At 43.2% G+C, this 18,063-nt stretch overlaps 1 protein-coding gene and 1 long non-coding RNA gene across 3 annotated transcripts in view; both read left to right on the top strand.

Moving 5' to 3' along the window:
- The window catches only part of PI4KA (phosphatidylinositol 4-kinase alpha), a 53,853-nt gene extending 48,796 nt beyond the window's left edge, over window positions 1–5,057 (top strand). For both annotated transcript variants that reach the window (XM_015643749.1, XM_015643748.1), the window contains exons 49-55: window positions 546–650; window positions 1,104–1,229; window positions 1,558–1,678; window positions 2,324–2,483; window positions 3,331–3,420; window positions 3,621–3,704; window positions 4,754–5,057. In XM_015643749.1, coding sequence (XP_015499235.1) covers window positions 546–650; window positions 1,104–1,229; window positions 1,558–1,678; window positions 2,324–2,483; window positions 3,331–3,420; window positions 3,621–3,704; window positions 4,754–4,805 — 738 coding nt within the window. In that variant the 3' untranslated portion in view covers window positions 4,806–5,057. The remainder of the gene's footprint in view (window positions 1–545; window positions 651–1,103; window positions 1,230–1,557; window positions 1,679–2,323; window positions 2,484–3,330; window positions 3,421–3,620; window positions 3,705–4,753) is intronic.
- An 896-nt stretch (window positions 5,058–5,953) lies between these two features.
- LOC107211593 lies at window positions 5,954–11,843 on the top strand. The gene is made up of 3 exons (XR_001524224.2): window positions 5,954–6,131; window positions 7,935–8,106; window positions 9,560–11,843. It is a non-coding gene; the product is annotated as an uncharacterized LOC107211593 (long non-coding RNA).
- Window positions 11,844–18,063: the final 6,220 nt, after the last annotated feature.

The following is an 18,063-nucleotide window of genomic DNA, read 5'->3' as shown; positions in this document are numbered from 1 at the left end:
GCACTTAGAAGAGACAGATTTGTACATGATAATACATAAGAAAATAATTTTAGTATAAAAACATTTTTCTTTGGAACTTTGGTAATCTCTGCTAGTTATGGACTGAGAGGGAGAACTGTGATGTACCCCTAGAGAAATTCTGGTTTGGAAATAAAGGCCATTCTGTCAAGACAGGTTTACCAAGCCTTAAAATTTTTTTTACAGACTTTCTTTTTCAATTGCTCTATTGGTAATATAGTGGTTGTTCCTGAGGTGGGATACTGTACATTGAAGTTTGATTGATTAAGAGGGAATGCTGGTTATTATCCCTGGAGCTATTAGTAGTCCTTTTATCAAAGGGTGATAGGCAGTTCATTCTTAGGTCAGCAGTTAAATCATCAGTGTTGCTTGCTGCCCACTCACACAGCATTTATCGGTTCCCTTTTTGACATCTGCACACCTGCTTAACTTAATGTGCACTTCTGAGTTCTTCAGATCAAGTTTATAATCCAGTTTATGATCTGTAACCCTTGTAATGTTTGTGCAATTTTTTTCTTGTCTGGCAGGACATGCTAGCTTTACAAATCATCGATCTCTTCAAGAACATATTTCAGCTGGTAGGCCTGGATCTTTTTGTGTTTCCATATAGAGTGGTGGCCACAGCTCCTGGGGTAAGTGGGAAAATAACTGTAGTGCTATAGAAAATAATTCCTAATTCAAAAATAGTTTCTTCCAGCACACATAAAAATTGCATGCTGCAAGGAAGTACTGCCCACATCAGGCCAAATATTTGGTTTACCAGCAATAGAAGATGTTTCTTTCCTCTCCTGCTTCCTGCTTTTCTAAAGCTTTTGGCTCTGCAATTTTACTGCTTGCAAATATTTGGTTTTTTATTTCTGGGACTACATTGTGCAAAGCAGTGGAAAGTCACAGAGCTTATCTTAGTTGCATGGAAATCCTAAAAGAGAGGATATACTTTTTTAATGAATAAACTAGAAATTCTGTATTTGGTGATCTATAGGCTTCCCCACATTACCCTGAGAACCTGTATTACGGCCAAGAGCCATGAACAAAATATATTTGGGAACATGCTTTACAAATCTCTTCCTCTTCTTCCCCTCCAGTGTGGTGTTATTGAGTGCATTCCTGACTGCACATCCCGTGACCAGCTGGGCAGGCAGACAGACTTTGGGATGTATGATTATTTTACAAGGCAATATGGAGACGAGTCTACCCTTGCATTCCAGAAGGTAAAATATCAGTGGGCAAACACAGCAAAATATCAGCTGAAAAATATTCTACCTATAAGAAATAATGACAAATAATTGCATAGTGACTACTATAATGCTGTATCTAGTTCCTGATGCTGATAATCCATTTTAAGCTATTAGTGAGTTAGCTAAAGTAATTACAGCTATAGATGCATGGAGAATGTCATTGGACTTCGCTTCAAACTAATCATGAATGGAAAAAAAGAAAAAAGCTTCGTTCATCTGTCTCTTCTCCTGATGGAGAGTTAATAAATTCTAATAATTTCTGTAAGTTGTTCTGATTTGTTTTAACTTGTTGTTTGTACAGGCTCGCTATAATTTCATCCGCAGTATGGCTGCCTATAGTCTGCTGCTGTTCCTGCTCCAGATTAAAGACAGGCACAATGGCAACATCATGCTGGACAAACAGGGACACATCATTCATATTGGTCAGTCATATGCACCTCTGAATGTCAGTTACTGCCTTTGCTTTGTGCTCTTAAGTATTGGTGATAACAGACAATAAGCCATTTCCCCTTTGAGATCCATTCTATACTGATTTCACTGTTCATAAACACACATGGAAGGTTTTTGTGCCTTTTAAGTGTTGTATGTTGGCTGCTTCTGTGTAAATTTAGCTCTGCAAAATCCTGTCAGGTTCAGGAAAGTATATACACAAATATGTATGGATGACACATGTTTGTGTACTCATGCATGGATACATGTGTGTATGTGTGTAATTATAGAAATATGTCTTTGCATTCTTTTCATCACTGCAAGGGTGTGAATTGAACTTGACAAGTAAATTTATATAATTGTGTGAGGCTGTAATCTCTGCTTTAGCTTTTCTTTTCTGGAACTGCACAAATATTTCAGCAGTTCATTTGATATCACCATTCTTACATCTATTCTTATGGTGATGATGCTTTTGTCACTATTTTGTCACTATTTTTACACTTCACTAAAGCTTTCTTCCAGTTGAAGTTAAAATGGTTATAATTAATACATGAAATCTACCTCTCTTGCTTCTGTCAGCTTTAACAGCACACAATTAACCAACAAAGTTTATGAAGCAGTTTACCTTTTGTGCACAGATTTTGGATTCATGTTTGAAAGCTCACCTGGTGGAAACCTGGGCTGGGAGCCTGACATTAAATTGACTGATGAAATGGTGATGATAATGGGAGGGAAAATGGAGGCAACACCATTCAAATGGTTTATGGAGATGTGTGTCAGAGGCTATCTGGCAGTCAGGTAAGTTGTTCTTAGCTGCTCACAGTGAGAATTCTTTCATGCCCAAAGCCAGATGAGAGGATAAATAATAAGAAATGTTGATTTGTTTGGGAGTCTGAGCCTGTTGATTGTCCTGGTATATCTTGCAAACTTTGAAACAATGTAATAAGCCTGCTATTTTACAGCTTTACTTTGTGCTATTTTTCCTGACTTTATGTTAAATTTTATATATTCAATTTATAAATATGACGTTTCACACATTTCCTCACACAATTTAGTGCACTGTTAATACAACAAGAAACTACTGTCTTGTTATCAAGATCATTTTGTTTCCTTGAGAGGGGAAATAGTCTGGACAAAGTTCTTGTGGCAAAGCAAATGTGTCACTCAAGTAGCAGAGTAATAGCCTGGTAGATAATAAATGTACTGAGCAAGAGGACAGGAAGGAAAAGGGAAGCTGGGCTGATGTAGCAAAGAATTACACAGAGTAATTAAGATTAAAAGACAGTATGTTCCTGTGGTATTGCTGGTTTCAGCCTTCTGTACTGTTTTGGTGCACTGCTTCACCTTTCTGATGCCAAAGAAGTGTTGTTTGCTAAAGCATTACTTTGCATAATCCTTCTTCAGACTTGATCTTGCAGCATTTTGAGTCAGATGACAGTCCAGCATAAAGGAGTGACATTTAATTAAAGTGACAGATTGCAAGCAATGGTGTAGCTTCACCAGCAAATGTAGGAGGATTATCTATGTTGATTTAATTAAAGAAAAAGGTGGGATCCAGCTCATTGAACTCCTCATTTTGTCTGCTTTACCTGCTAAGGCTGCAGGAGTTTGAGTGTTAAGATGTTTTTGTCCTGTTTTTCTCTAGGCCTTACATGGATGCTGTGGTCTCACTTGTTACCCTTATGTTGGATACAGGGCTGCCCTGTTTCCGAGGGCAGACAATCAAGCTGTTGAAGTAAGTTAGCAATAAGTGTGAACTGGAAAATGGTTTTTATTAAAATGTTATGTCATTTATACCAAGTGGTTTCACAAGAAGTAGGTACTTGCAGCAAGTGAAATCATACCTGGTTGAGCTTGTCCAAAGACACATCTGTATCGTGTTCAAAAGAAACCTCACTAATTTTCTCTTACTTGATTGTGATTTTCTGCATATAGACACAGGTTCAGCCCCAACATGACTGAAAGGGAGGCTGCGACTTTCATCATCAAGATCATCCAGAACTGTTTCCTCAGCAACAGGTTTGGCTTCTATGCATGTCTTCTCCCTATGGCTAAAGGAAAGTCATCAGGCTTTGAGCAGAGCTGAAAAGTAGGGTTTTATCAGTCAGTTCCCAAAAATTTTTAAGTTGTTGATACTCTGATAGTGCAGGATAGCAGCTTTGTTTCTGTCCATTTTGTGCTGGGAAGGAAGATGTATGTCCAAGATGGTCAAATAGCAAGGCTGGTTAGCCTAAAGAATAAATGTAATAGTTATGTTTTATTATGCTAGATAATACAGACTTTGTGGATATGTTGGAGAGTCTAGTACAACCTTTTGTGCTTGGGGTCAGCTTGAGACCAGTACCACTCACTGGCTCAGATACAGCCCCATTAGAATGGGTGTTCAGTGCTTGCTAGTACACCTGCTCAGAATCTGAGATTAATAATGGGGGGTTGAAGGCAGTGACACTGCTGTGTGAATGGCCAGAACCAGCTTAGTTCTGACAAGCTTGAGTTTTTCTACCTATGGCATGGTTAATCTGTGACCAGAAAAAGTTCTGCCCATGTATAATTGAGTTATCTGTAACAAGCTAAGATTTGTTTGTTCAGTCACTCATCAAAGATGCTGCTGTTAATGCTGTTATTTCCCCTGCACTTTTATTTTCATTATTAGCATTATCCTTAATTAAGATGACTTTTATTTCCACATAATCCTGTCTCCATGCAGCCCTGCTGATCTTGATTCATCCATTATGCATTTCCTTCTCCTAAAACAAACTGCAAATGCCACGTGATATGCTTGTGGCTTATCCAAACATAGGATCCAAGCTGCTGATGCTGTTGCCACACTGAGAAGTGTGGAAATACTTTTTAAAACTAGTTTAAACAAGAGCAGGATGTTTTGTGCTGTCCATAACAGTGACTGGACCTTCACAATGCCTTCAAAGAATGGAGGGCTAGCTTTAATTAGCAGCTGATTTCCTTCACCCATGTTTTGTCTCTGTGGGATCTTGATGAATGTTTCTTGACAATGAGTGCAGTGTTTTTTTAAACTTTTACTTACCTCTGGCTTTGCTTTTCTTCTCTAGGAGTAGAACATATGACATGATCCAGTATTACCAGAATGACATCCCCTACTAGATGCTAGAGATCCACTGCCGAAGTGAAATGTGCAACCCCATGCCCTCACTCCAAACTTGTGACAAACAGGAGATGCTCTGTCACACCTTGCTATCTTCTACCCTCTGTGTATGTGTGTACATGTTGGGTACATGTTTCCTGGACACTGTTCTGATTCATTCCTTCCTCTATACCAGGTTATATATATCACTGTTTTTTCCTGGATTCTTGGACTTGGGTTGCAATCACAATAAAAAATGTATTATGATTATACATGTGTGAAAGTGGTAAAGCTTGAGGAGTTTGAACAATTTTTCATGCAATGCAAGGATTTTATAATATCTTTAAAAAGTAAATTAAACCCTTTCCTGTACAATCACACAAAATGCCATTGAAGGGAAGGGTATGGATTTCTCTTTGGAAACAGAAATGTTAACTTGTTCCAATTTTACTGTAGAAAAAGCTTGATAATCATCCAAGGTGGTGATGTCTGTGTAGCTGTGTTCATACTTTGCACTGTACATGGTCCCTGCTACATGGTCAGTATTTCATATGTACATGAAGAATGTATTTTTTCCTTTTGTGTGTTTTAAAAAGAGACTCTACTGAAGATATATTTAATCTATAAAATGTAATAAAAGACCTTAGACTTCGTGTCTGTTGCAAATGTTTTGCCCTGCTCTGTTTTTAGTGTATATACATCACTGCACATTTGTGCACTGTTCATTTTATTATGCCCTTTCTAATAGAGAAATCTAATTTCTTCTTCAACTGCTTGTCCATCTCAAGTGACATTTTTTATTCGTAAAATAAATGTTTAGGGCAAGAACTGGAATTTAGGACCAAGGTAAAGCTCCCCAGTGTTGCTGACTAAGGACCTCTGTCCTGGGCTGGAACATAGGCCTTTTGGGTTTTTTTTTTCCCCTTTTACATGCTTGTCCTTCAACATGGGCTCTTCAACACAGGGGCTGTTCCGTCTCTAGGGGATTTTTTTCCTCTTTTTAGGGGGATTTTTCCGTTTTTGGGAGCTATTCCCGAGTGTCCGGGTCGTGCCCTCAGGGACGGAAGGGGTGCCAGGCCTGGGGAGGGCCCCCGGGGCGCCCCCTGGCGGTGCCCCCGCGCTGCTGCGAGCGCGCGCCCTGGCGTGAGGGGCGGGGCCCGCCCTCACCCTGAGGGACACGCAGCCCTGAGGGGCGAGGGAACGCGGGGTATCACAGGCCAAAGGGTGGAGGCGTCGTGAGGGAGAACCAGCCCTGGGCGCTGAAGGGGACACACCATCCCGAAGCACAGCGGATGAGTGGAACACGGGACAGCGCCTCGAGGAGGGCTCAGCGCTGAGGAGCGGAGGTGTCGTGAGGGAGACCCAGCCCTGGAGCAGGGCCTTGCCGTGAGCTGGGCCTGGCCCTGAGCGGGGGCTCTTTCATGGGGTGGGCGCAGCCGTGAGGTGCGGTTCTGTGGTGTGAGGAACGCCCAGCTGCATCCACCCGAGCATTCTGAGAGGCAGCTGTGACCCCGAGGGGCATGGTTTGGGCCTGTAGCTGACCAGGCCGGGGGCTTCCTCAGAAGCCTGCGGCAGGTCAGGGTGGTGTCTATCCCCTCAGATAGACAGTAGACAGATAGACATGGGCACAATTATATCATCAGTAGGCCGATGATATCATTGTGCCCATACCTTCCCCTTGGCAGTGTGCATTTCTGAGCACCTCTGAGTCAGCTAAGTCTCCTGGTGTGTCCCTAGAGCCCAGGCAGCAGGAGCTGCTCAGGAGGACCTCCTCAGCCCGAAACCAGGATGACTGAGAAGGTCCCTGCAGAGGAGGGAGCTGCACTGAGCTCACAGCTCAGGGAGCCTGAGAGGGGGCAGCCAGGGCAGCATGTTTTGGTTCTACCTTCATGGTGCAGTGGAAAGCCTGTTCTTTTTTCAGTGTGGGTAGCATTCAGAATTTACACCTGCTTTTGCCATGGGTGTTAAAAGTCTCTTGCCTGTTCAGTGGATGTCTCACGGTGAAGTGGATTCTGAGCCCTTTTTCTCATTATGGAGAGGTGCCACTGGCTTTCTAAAATGGTTTGGAGGCTCATCTGGGAGAAGTAGCATGCAAGAACTGCTTTAATTATTGATTTAATTCAGATTTATTATATAACCAACTGGGACATAGAGTAATTTTGGTGCTCTATGCCTGCGGCTAGTTGAACCTATTTAGACTCCATAGGAAAGGAGCTGATTGACACTACAAATATGGTAAACTTCCTCACACCTTTCCTTTAACGAGGAGCAGGTGGAGTGAGGAGATGTGAAGCTCCCGTTCTTCTCAGGGGAGGTGGTGAGGAGTTCTAATATTTTGTTAATTCAAGTTAATGCTTGTGTGCATGTACTTTCCTGCACCTCAAAATAAATGTACCATGTTAAAAATATCTAGGGCTAGAAGTGAGGAATTATCTGGTGAATAATAATATGAGAAATAATAAATGGAGCTTTGGTAATCAGAAAGTCACTCCTAGCTGCAAATCTCAAACCACACAGTAATTTGTGTGTATTCTAGCATAGGATGCCCAGAATTTGCTGGAATGCAATTAAGGCCTTCCAGGGTTTTGTATTGGGAAGTGAATGAGTTCGAGTGTTATTCACAGTGCTTCCTTCAAGTCAGGCTCTCTGGAGAGCTGATGTGGTCTTAGTTTCTTCTCTCAAGTTTGTTCAGAGAAATTAAAGCAGCTGAAGTCAATTGCGTGTAGTTACTATAAGAACAATCTTGCTTGCAGTATGATCCTAAAAACTCAAATGGCTGCATTTGAGATATCATGGATGCATAATTTTGTACTGCTACGTATCTTGCAGAATGTGGTGAGTGAGTTAAATCTCCATGTTAGTAGAAATTATGCTCTTGTAACTTCTGTTCTCACTGCAGTGTCAGGTGAGCTCTGGTGTATGCCAGAGCTCGCCTGACATCCATAGATTTTATTTTCTCAAGTTGGCCATGCCTTCTTCCCTTTTCCTCCCCTCAGGGTTCCTTCCTGCAACACAGATGTGGGACAAAACTCCCCTGTAATTGAGTGTCCACTGAGATATGGAGGAGATTAGGCTGTTTACGTTTAATCATGCAAGGCAGTACCCTGAAGATTCCTCCTAAATGGGTTGTGTACTGTATCTTCCTGCAGGGAGATTGAGGAGGCAAGAATACTGAGATGCCCCACAATACTGCAGGTGCTTCTGAGATACTGAATCAGTGCAGCTGGGGACACCACAGACTTCTCTCACCTTCATCCTGCCACCAGGGAAGGATATGTCCTTGACACAAGGAGGCTGGCAGGCCTCTCAGAAGTTACTCAGGTAATTAGAACAGGTAGAATTAAGATCTACATGAAGGTATTGTGAAGGATTTTGTGTCTGAACTTTATGCTAAAATATGTTGCGATGCCTGTGCAGCCTTGGGAGAAAAGACACATAAAAAATGGGGAAAAATGCTCAATAAAAAAAAAATAAATAAAAAACTAAGAAAAGATGCTCCTATGGTTTATCCACTCTCAGAAATGCCCAGTCAATGATGAGAGACAGGCTTCCTGGGCCACTACCCACTGCAGCTCTTTCTGCATTGGCCATGGATATAAAAAGCATTTAAGAAAGGAGCAAAATTTATAGTGCTTCATTTGCATCTGATGGACCCAGGGTTCAGAGCTGCTGGTAACTTGATCAGCACTATTCAAATGCTAATCTCATTATGTGTGTTAGAGACTGAAGCTCAGCAATCCACCTCCGTTAGCACAACGGGCCTGTGTGATGTTCTGGCTGGTACGAAGGGTCGAGGTACCCCCTGCAGGCACCCAGCACATGCTGCAGAGCATCGGGGCTGATGTGGCCCGGGAATGGGAGCTCGGTGGAGAAGCCAAGGGAATGAATCAACATGGGAAGAGAAGCTAGACTTCTCTTTGGCAAAATGCTGAAGAGGGGGGAAGGGATTGTGGCCAGCGGAATGGTTTGGATGAGACTTTTGTTTTTCCTTTGTATCATAAATATGTCTGTCCCTTTGCTTACACATGAATGCTATTAAAAAAAAAAAAAAGGGAGGGGGGTGGGGATATTAAACAAGACTTTGTCCTGAATGTACCTACAGCTTTAAGCACACCTCATTATTTGACTTATTGAAAAATATTGCACCTGTGCTGTTTGGTGTTAAAACCTGTCAGTTTTGCTTGTGTCATGTAACAAGGACTAAAATCTGCTCAAAAGTCAGCATGCACAAGGGATCCTTTCTAGATAAAGGCTCTCTGATAGAACTTTTTTATTGACATGCAAAGGATCTCCGCCTCGCACTGTTACCTACAGCTTGTGGGTTGGTTTGTTTGGTGCCTCATCTGTTTCTGTAAGGATTCTGCATTTGGGAGGCCACAGGGGTTACACTCCTGAAGAAACAAGATTTCTAAGGTGACATGGTGTAATTATTAGATAAGCTACTTAGCTGGCAGGAGCAGATGAACCCTGGTAAGGTGCAGCCCTGGCACCAGCTGGTGTAGTAAGTAGCACAGCCTCCACAGGAGGAGTGGGTTTCAGCTGGGCCCTTGCCACTGCAGCAGCCCTGTGTCTAAAGCTTTGTAGTTATAGGTGACACCTTTGTGTTTATTTCTGGTACAATATCAGTGGCCTAATAGCAGTGATATGTTGCTGTGAATCACGTTGCTGTAACACAGTCCTCTCCAGGGGCAGCACAGCCTTGGGGAACCTCAGTGCTTACTGTGGCAGTGAGAAACTGTGACCAGGCTTGTGTTAAGTTTTATGAATGTTCCAGGTGGCTCTGCTGTCTGACAGGGGAGAGCAGAACAAGAGGATGACACAGTGACACAGGTAAGTAATCACACAGGCAAACAACAAAGTTTGTTGGCAGTTCACTGAAGGGAGAGGCTATCTACCTGACTGCATTCAGGTATCTCTTCCCAAGGAAAGCACGGCAGCCAAAATGGGAAGGGAATTGTAAGTTGCTATTATAAGTGCCCACACAAAGACTGCTACATACCCTGATGCTCCACATACACCTTTTGGAATTAAAAACCCTTCAACAGGCAAAGCTAGGATTGTGTCCTAGTCTGTTCTTAGGCAAGTAGTCCCAGCTTTGCAGTGACATTCCTGACAAAATAAATTGTGCTTTGCTGTTAGGGAGGAGAAAATGTCTGAATTGTAGCAAGTCTAAGAGACAATTCTAGCTGCATGTATTGATTAGGAGTGAACATGTGGGTTGGTAACTTCTATCCAGATGTAAGAAGGGAAGAGTCATGGAATTCTATCCTTGTAGAGCTAAAGGAGCAGTATTTCACAAAGATTATAACTCTGGATAACAAAAATAAAAAAGATAAAATCATGTATTACTCTCATATAGTTGTCTTCCCCAGTGCAAGCTACATTTTGACTGCCACATCTCAAATTTTTTAAGATGCTTGCTGTTAGCTCACATGTGAAGGCTGTATGTGTGCATCCTGGCATGCACTCCTGCAAACCATTCCCCTGCTGAGAACTTCACAGGACTTTGGAGCGCAGACCAAACAGCTTTGCAGTACCTGACCTCACTGCACAGAGAATCCTGTACATACTGCAAAGTTACTTCTTGTGCAGGATGGTGGTGAGCCTATGTAGTAGCTGATTGGACATGAGTGGGTGATCTAATAAAGATACTCAACGGTGTTGTGCTTAGAAGCACTTATTGAAAGAACTGTATTAACCAAGGTAAGAAAAATCACATTATGTTCTGGCATTGGGAGTCAGAAACTTCAGTCTTGGTGTCAGGCTTAGCTGCCTGCACCAGCTTGAACAGAAAGGGGTAAGGGTAGGGTCAGAATTTTTTGAGGTGTCTGGATGATGGAGTGACTAAAGAATTTTGCCTGGTATTATAGGTTGTAAGTTAATAGAACCTTCTAGAATCTCCAATCTCTTACCACCTAGATAGAAACTATTTCTGTGCAGTTTTCAGTGGCCTGCTGACCCCCAGAGGGATTCCTGGCTCCACATCTTGGACGTGTCAGCTTTCCTATTTTCCTTTGGAGACAGGAGTTACCCAAGGTGGGCTGGGTGGAAGAGTAAAGCTGCCTCCCATGATTGCAAAGGAAGAATCCCAGCAGTGCCAGTGCAAGGGGCATATGCTGCTTTTTCTGCCTCAGATCCCAGATGAGAAGAACTGGGTAAGAGTTTCTGAGTTGTGGGAGGTGAGCTGAGGCAGAGTTGGCCCAGAAAACAGACTTGAGAATCAGTTGTCTCTGCAGTTCTGGTGGGTGGTGATGCTTTGCAAACCTTCAAAGCTCAGGCAATCAGTTCCAGATGCTGAACTCAGGGCTCGGCTCTAGCGAGGGACTCTGACCTGCTCCTGAAGCTGAATGGCGCTGACTGCTGTCCGTCCTTAACCGAGACCGCGCTCATGGTCCCGGCCTCGTTCCCTGCAGGCTCGCAGGTCTGTGGGCTGGGCGGCAGAGGGCACTCCAAAACAAGCCACCGTGCCTGGGACACAGGACAGAGCAACTGAGCAGACACAAATCTGCCGTTCCTGTAAAGCGGGCAAATCTGGCAGGGAAAACCTTGCCGTGACCTTTACTTGTGACATCTGTCACGGCACACACTGAGTGCGAGAGCTAGCGACTACCTGAATATCAGATATGAAATTGCTCAAGAGCCTGGCCGTTTGTATTCCAGCATATTGTGCTGGGGAGCTTCTTGACCTTCCAAGGGACAAAAAGGAAATGCATTTTGCTGGCTCTGCATTGTTGTGTCAGGTGAAGCCTTTAAATATATGAGTGTCCTCTGATATAGCAAGCATGCAGAAATCCATGGTACATTTACCAAAAACCCAGAGGTTTATTGTGGTAGCTCTCCTTGTTATCACACTGTATTGGATGAGCAGCAGCTGTAATCAGCTCCCGAGGTGGCTACATTTGTATTGCTGTGCATGAATATTTTTGGAAAGCTTGTTTGGGGTGAAAGGTACTCTATATGCAGGTTGTGATGTAGGTTATCTGCTATTTTTAAGATTGTGTACTTTGTAAAAATTACAGCATGCCCCACATAACAGTAGCTGAGCATTCTCTCTTACCTTTGAGTAACTTGCCTTGGGCTTCACTTTCGTGGCAGACCTAGTGGGTAGATGGCACAATGAAGTCTTTAAGCTTCATAGAATAAGTGGAACTCAGGTGATAGGATGGGGGGAAGAAAACAGGTCCAAGAAAAGAAAGCACTTTGATGCAGCTATAAAGAGTTTTTTGATTTTGGATAATTCCTTGGTCAGTTTGACTCCAGGGAAGTCATAGTTAAAAGTCTTCCCTGTGCTGTCTGTGACCAAGGTGGAATGGGGTGTGTGGAATCCTCTGCCATGAAGATAGCCCTGCTCTGTGTGTTACCAGGCATAAAATTCAGTGTCTCTGGAAAGATCCCAAAAAAAACCAGGGTTCTGAAAAGTGCTTTCTCCCTCTTACCCCACATGTAAACTGGGATTTGAATTTCACTGTTTTTAGCATCAAGCCTGGCCTTTAGGCTGCAACTCTGGACAATAAAGAAAGATGCAAGTCCAGCTGTAGCTGTGGTTGTCACAGACCAGAGCTCAGAGGGACACATAGAGTAATTTCAAGCTCATTAGCTTGCAGACAGACTAGATGAGAGGGAAGGATTAAGCTCTAGACAAACCTTCCAAGGAAACATTTGAGCTGGATCCATGATGATAGACCTCAGGAACCTGAAAACCCACTTCATTTCCAAGACAGTGCTGAAATTGGCATTTTTTTCTTGCCTCTCTGCTGACACTGTGATCCTTCCAATTTGAACAGAGTTTTCTTTCCTTTGAGATGCAGCTCTTATCAGTTTGTGGGACAAGTGACTCAGTGCAGTACCTGAGGTTATGGGAACAGGGATGATGGTGACTGTTTCTACTCATCAGCTGAGCCTGGAAAACCAATCATGTTAGTGTCCCTGCTTTGTCTTAGCTGAAAGGTAAAACTCATAAGCTTAAATTTCATTGAATTAAAACAAGACTAGGTTTAAGAGCAGGTACATCAGTTCCTAGCTTCACCAAGGAGAAGGAATTCATGTTGCCAGAACTGTCACACAGAATATATGGTGGGTCACATCCCTTTAGATATGCTTGAAGTGAAACCTAAAGGCCTTGATCTCTTGCAAAAGATGTTCTGTGACTTTGGGAGCTGCTTAAGCTGCACTGTTCTTGAGTTTTCCCCCAGTATGATATAAACTGTGAATCCATAAATCAGCTGCCCTTTCTTGAGGCCTGGGCATGTGTGCCTGTGCAAGGGAGCTCTCAAAGAAATTGGAGCCCTTTTTCCACTTGTATCTATTACTATGATTTTTGAGCATTATTGCAGCATAGGTAAAAGGGACATTTCAAGAGCTCCACCTTCTATACTAAAAATTACTTTTATATTTAAAACGTTCACAGCTAAGTTTGCTGCTGACTGCTATCCCTCAAAGTTACTGTGGCTTGCTCTTTCCCCAGGAGATTGTCTTCTAGTTGTGTAGAAGTGATAGTGGATTAAGTTTGTCCTTCACTTTATTTGGGAGCCTTTGCAAAAAGCTCTCCTCGAGGTGTGAATGGCTTTTATTAAAATGGTGGAGCTGTTCTGCCTTTGAAAAAGGTAGTGTACTTTGGAAGACATTTACTGAACCTGCAGTTGTGTGGGGATGTTTATGAAGTGGAAGTGGGTACCGTGTGTGTGCCCATACAAGCTGTCGCCACTAGATGACACCATGACTCTGGCAACAAGGTCCAGATGAACCCTAAAGCCAAGGCCATTTTGACTGTTTCGGAGGGTTTGTTACAAACCTAGAACACGGGCTGGATTTGCGAGCCTTTCAGTGAACTGGAGTCAGGTTTCCCCCAAATGCAAGCTGAGGTTTGAGGAGAATGGGCTCAGGTCCAGGTGATGGGGTGGGATTTATGATTTGGGATGGGTATCATCCGAACATTTGACTTGCAGCCAGGCTGATCTTGGCCATAATTATGCTTAGAGGACCAGGACCTTGAAACAAAATCTCAGAGCAAGGTTTGGGCAATAGGCGCCTCCTTGAGCCAAAACCAGAAGGGGTTTGCCCAACCCTGCACAGAACTGCAATAAGAAGGGTTTCACATGACTTCACTGCTTACCCCAAGTGGAAGCCCTACTTCTCCTTTAACCCATTTTCTCTGTGGCTAATAGGTAACTAAAGAGCTGTCAAGGAGTTGGCCTATACACGTTGCCATGCTGCTGCCATACCTGGCTTAACAGTCACCACAGTGTAATGGTGGCTCAGCCACTGTTTGGGCAGCCTTCTTCCCAGGAGCATCTGACTGACCCACCAGCAGAAGGGACCTGTTTCCCTCTGGGGTGTCTTTCTGGGCTCTCACCCTAAATTGCACAGGGTCTGCAGCCAGTCATTGAGCTGTGGCTCTTGCTTGCTACCTCATTCTATATCTTGGCAGAGGAAATGCTTTGTTATTCCACAGCCTGAAAAATCTTCATTCTGCTGTAGTTATTTTCTGTGTACACCTACTCAAGTTATCCTTCCATTGCTCTTTTTTAGCCTTTTCCATGAGATTCAGAGTATGTTCACATGAAGCATGTTGGTCCTGCTTGTCTTGCATTCTTGCAAAGGGTATTTCTGCGTACTGAAATTTGGCAACTATCATGTAATTATGTGGCTCCAAGGATAATTGCTAATCTAAGAGATGGTTGTACAATGCTTTGTCACCTCCTTTGAAATTCATGTCTTTGCACTACCACTTCACAACAATCTTCATATGCAAACTTGTTAAATACCTTATAGCAAGGAGTCAGCAAGATTAAGAGCATTTATGTAATGAGCACATTGTGTGCAAGCTACCCCTAAATGCTGGTTGTCATTGTGTCCCTCACTAGTCCTGGCCTAGAGGGGTCCCAGCAGTTTGAGATCTTGTTATCTTGTCTTGTTATCACTGTGGCTCCCGATAGTGCTTGCTGATTTGGATTCTGTTTTACTAAACTTGTGGTGCATAGACATTTCCTTATTCACTTCATTAAATGATTTTCTCATAGGATGCTCACATAGCTAGCTCAAACAAACTAGCTGTGTTAATAAGGCTGTCTTATGCTAATTTATTATGTGTGTAGGAAACATTTTCAAAATATTGTTTGTTAAAGCTTTATTATTATTGTAAGGTTAAGCATCACAGAAAATTCTACTCCAAATGTTTTGGTTTACTCTTTGTTTTTATAGATAGCACAGTGGAGTGTTTACCTTGAATCATCCCAAACCTTTGCTGTGATTGGGATATATTTTTTATGGTTATCAGTTTTTATGGAAGGCTGGAATTAATATTTTTGGTGCTTGATGATACCATCTTTTTCTGTATTCTCTGATGCAGTCAGGATTCTAAAGGTTTTGCCAAGCCTTGGCATTTCATCTGAAGGACTCTCAGGCCCCTAGCATTGCTTCTGTTTGTTGGGCCTGCTGGGATACCAAGAGGGAAGGATTTTCATCTTTTCTTCTACTGCTGGGAAAACAGAGGCTTAAAAAGACTTGAGTCAATGATGCAGACTCCCATGCCCAGCTGTAGCTCAAGAGCTGCTGATCTCCATCTTGAAGGGTTTCAAAGCTGAAGATCATAAGCAAGGTACTGAAGCTTTTCCTGAACTTCAGTCAAAAGGTTATATGGCCATTCAGTGGGGCCCCAACCCGTGAGCTGTCAGTAGGTCATGGCAATGTCAGTTGGACAAACTTCCCTTCTTCTTTATAGGATAAGAGTGTAACCACAGGGAAAGAAGTAGGCACAGCTTGAAGTACTGCCTGTAGAAAAGGAGCTCCAGCAAAAGCTGTCACTCTCCCATTTGGTTTTTCTTTCTCTCTCTCATTCTTTCTCCTTGTCTGGCCATTTGTGCTGCCTGCCTGTTTGTTTGTTGGCTGAGTGCTTGCTGAATTATTTACCAGCCTGCCTGAATTAAGCAGCAGCAAAAGCAGGCGAGTGAATCCCACCTGAGACTCTTTCAGCAAGGGGAGGGGGGTGGGTCAAGAAGTGGCGTATGGATATGTGGGTGTTGATACATAGTGCTTAATTAAATGTACCAGGAAAAACCTTGTGGGAGGAGAAACTCCTCTATTTTCCTGAGACAGGGATGAAGGGAGCTGAGCACACGGCTGATGCACCAGCTCAGGTGGTAGCGTGCCCCATCTCTCAGCTGGGTGGGGGTCCTGCCTCTGGGAGTTGCCTTCATCCCTTGCCAGTGTCATGTCATCATGCTGGGATGTGGCAGGGCTGTCAAGCATCCATTCCCCTTCACCACATCAGTTGTGTTGTTTGTGATGGTTGTTGTGCAGTGTGGGGTTAATTGGGTTAATGAGCGCATTGTACATTATTAGAGTCTGAATTGACAGTTGTGCTAATTGTGTCTTCCAAAGTGCCACATTACTGAAGATATTTAAAAGGATAGGGAATCTTATACCATACACACTAAATCAGACCTGAGTACCTGAACTCACCAAATGGAGGTGTACTGGGTATTTGATGTCAGGAAATACCTCCTGGTTGACATACCCCTTCCAGCAAGAATGTGCAAGCTTAACACACAATCCTTAGCTCATACAGTTCATTGCCTGACTACGTGTCTCAGCTGCTTGGTCTTACAGATGTGGAAAATGGGACATAGATCTTTCTGTGACATCAGATCTGAGTATGCTCTCACTAAAGCATGCATGCTCCAGTGTGGTTGCTTGCTCCAAGGCAGTGCTCCCTACCCCATAGTGGACACAGCCTTTTGACTCTGAAACGTGCTTTCATAACAGTTCTTCAGACCACAGCAGTTGGTTCAGATGCCGGAGATCTTCCCATGACTCTGTTCTTCCCATCAAGTTCTGTTTGTGCTGAAAAGCAGCAATCTTCCCACAGGTCTCTATTTGCTGAGATGAAGAAGCAGATTGTGACTTGTAGGTTTTGTTGTTTTGGGCTGCTCTCTAGGTTGCATCACTTTGTCATGCAAGTGTTACTGTCATGCCACTGTAGTAATGCCATCCTGACTATTCCTACTGTGCAGTTGTCCTAGTAAAATAACCCAAGGATGTGTTTGTGCCCTAAAACCAGCTATGGAACACTATTTCTGGATACTGAGAAATTGCAAACTGTAAAGCAGTATGGGACTTGAACAGAGTTATCTTCCATGCATCCATGGACTCACAAGCAGTGCTCACCAGGGTTACTGCTGGCTTCAGTGGGAGCAGATCTAAGGCTGAGAATGGAGGAATGCCGCAGTGTGCTCCAATTCATCTTTAATGCTGATCCAAAAGATGCCTATTCAAAGCAGTACAGTACTAGTATGGGCTGCAGAACCTTTCCAAAAGTCTGGTTGGTATCTGGTGGCTCACCTGTGCAGGGCTCCATGGCTGCAATGCCTCTGGGACTCCTTAGGTGTAGCCATACTTATGCAGAGTAATTATGAACTGAGAATGAGTGTAGACTGAAGAATTTATGACATCTGAGGCTTAAACAAGAGCTGATACACCTTTTGAATCTACAGACTGCTTCTCTCTTTCAAGAAAGAGTTAATCTCTCCCAGTTTAGCAGGGAAAGTCCACTATGTGCCTTGTGAAGCTGGGAGTACTTTTGTGCATGTACAGTACAGAGCATCTTTACTTAAGCCAGCTGATTGAAAACTGGTCCCTATCAGCTTTCTTTTCCTCATATGGATATACATGCTTGGATATGTTAGCCCCTCCAAGCAGCCTGCTTGCACTTACATCTCCTGGACTTCTGACTTCTTAAAGTACCTCTTCCTCTCCAGAATGTGGCATTTCAGCAGAGGCAACCAGTGCAGACAAGTCCTTATTGTCTATAGCACCAGTTTACCACAGGAGGTAGAATAATGTCTCCAGAAGGTGGATAAAGAGGGAGCGGAAAGTGGCAAGACATGAGAAGAGCACGGCGCGATCAAAAGCGCATGCCTCATGAATTTATCATGAACTAACTCTGTGGGACTTGCTACATAAATCAACTGATAACTCACCATGTAAAAGATCATATACAACAATTCAGCACTTCCCTCCCATTTCTGCTGTAACCCTCTTTCTGAAATTCACTGTACAATTGGTGTGAGCATGCTCACGCATTCTGCTCTGTTGCGGAGATGTATATGTGCCACATCAAGGTAATGGATTTTTCTTGAATACCCTAGCAAGTACTGTCATGTTTTGCATCAACAAAAAGTGATTTCATATAGCATAAAGCAAGTAGTTTAAAAGAGCTGATGACCCTTTTTGGCCTAGTTCCAGATGGGAGTCGTGTCTGGGTTACTGCCCAAGCTTTTC

Source organism: Parus major, chromosome 15, assembly GCF_001522545.3.
Source record: "Parus major isolate Abel chromosome 15, Parus_major1.1, whole genome shotgun sequence".
NCBI classification, from domain to species: domain Eukaryota; kingdom Metazoa; phylum Chordata; class Aves; order Passeriformes; family Paridae; genus Parus; species Parus major.
Note: the sequence above shows the minus strand (reverse complement) of the source record. Positions and strands in the feature narration are given on the sequence as shown.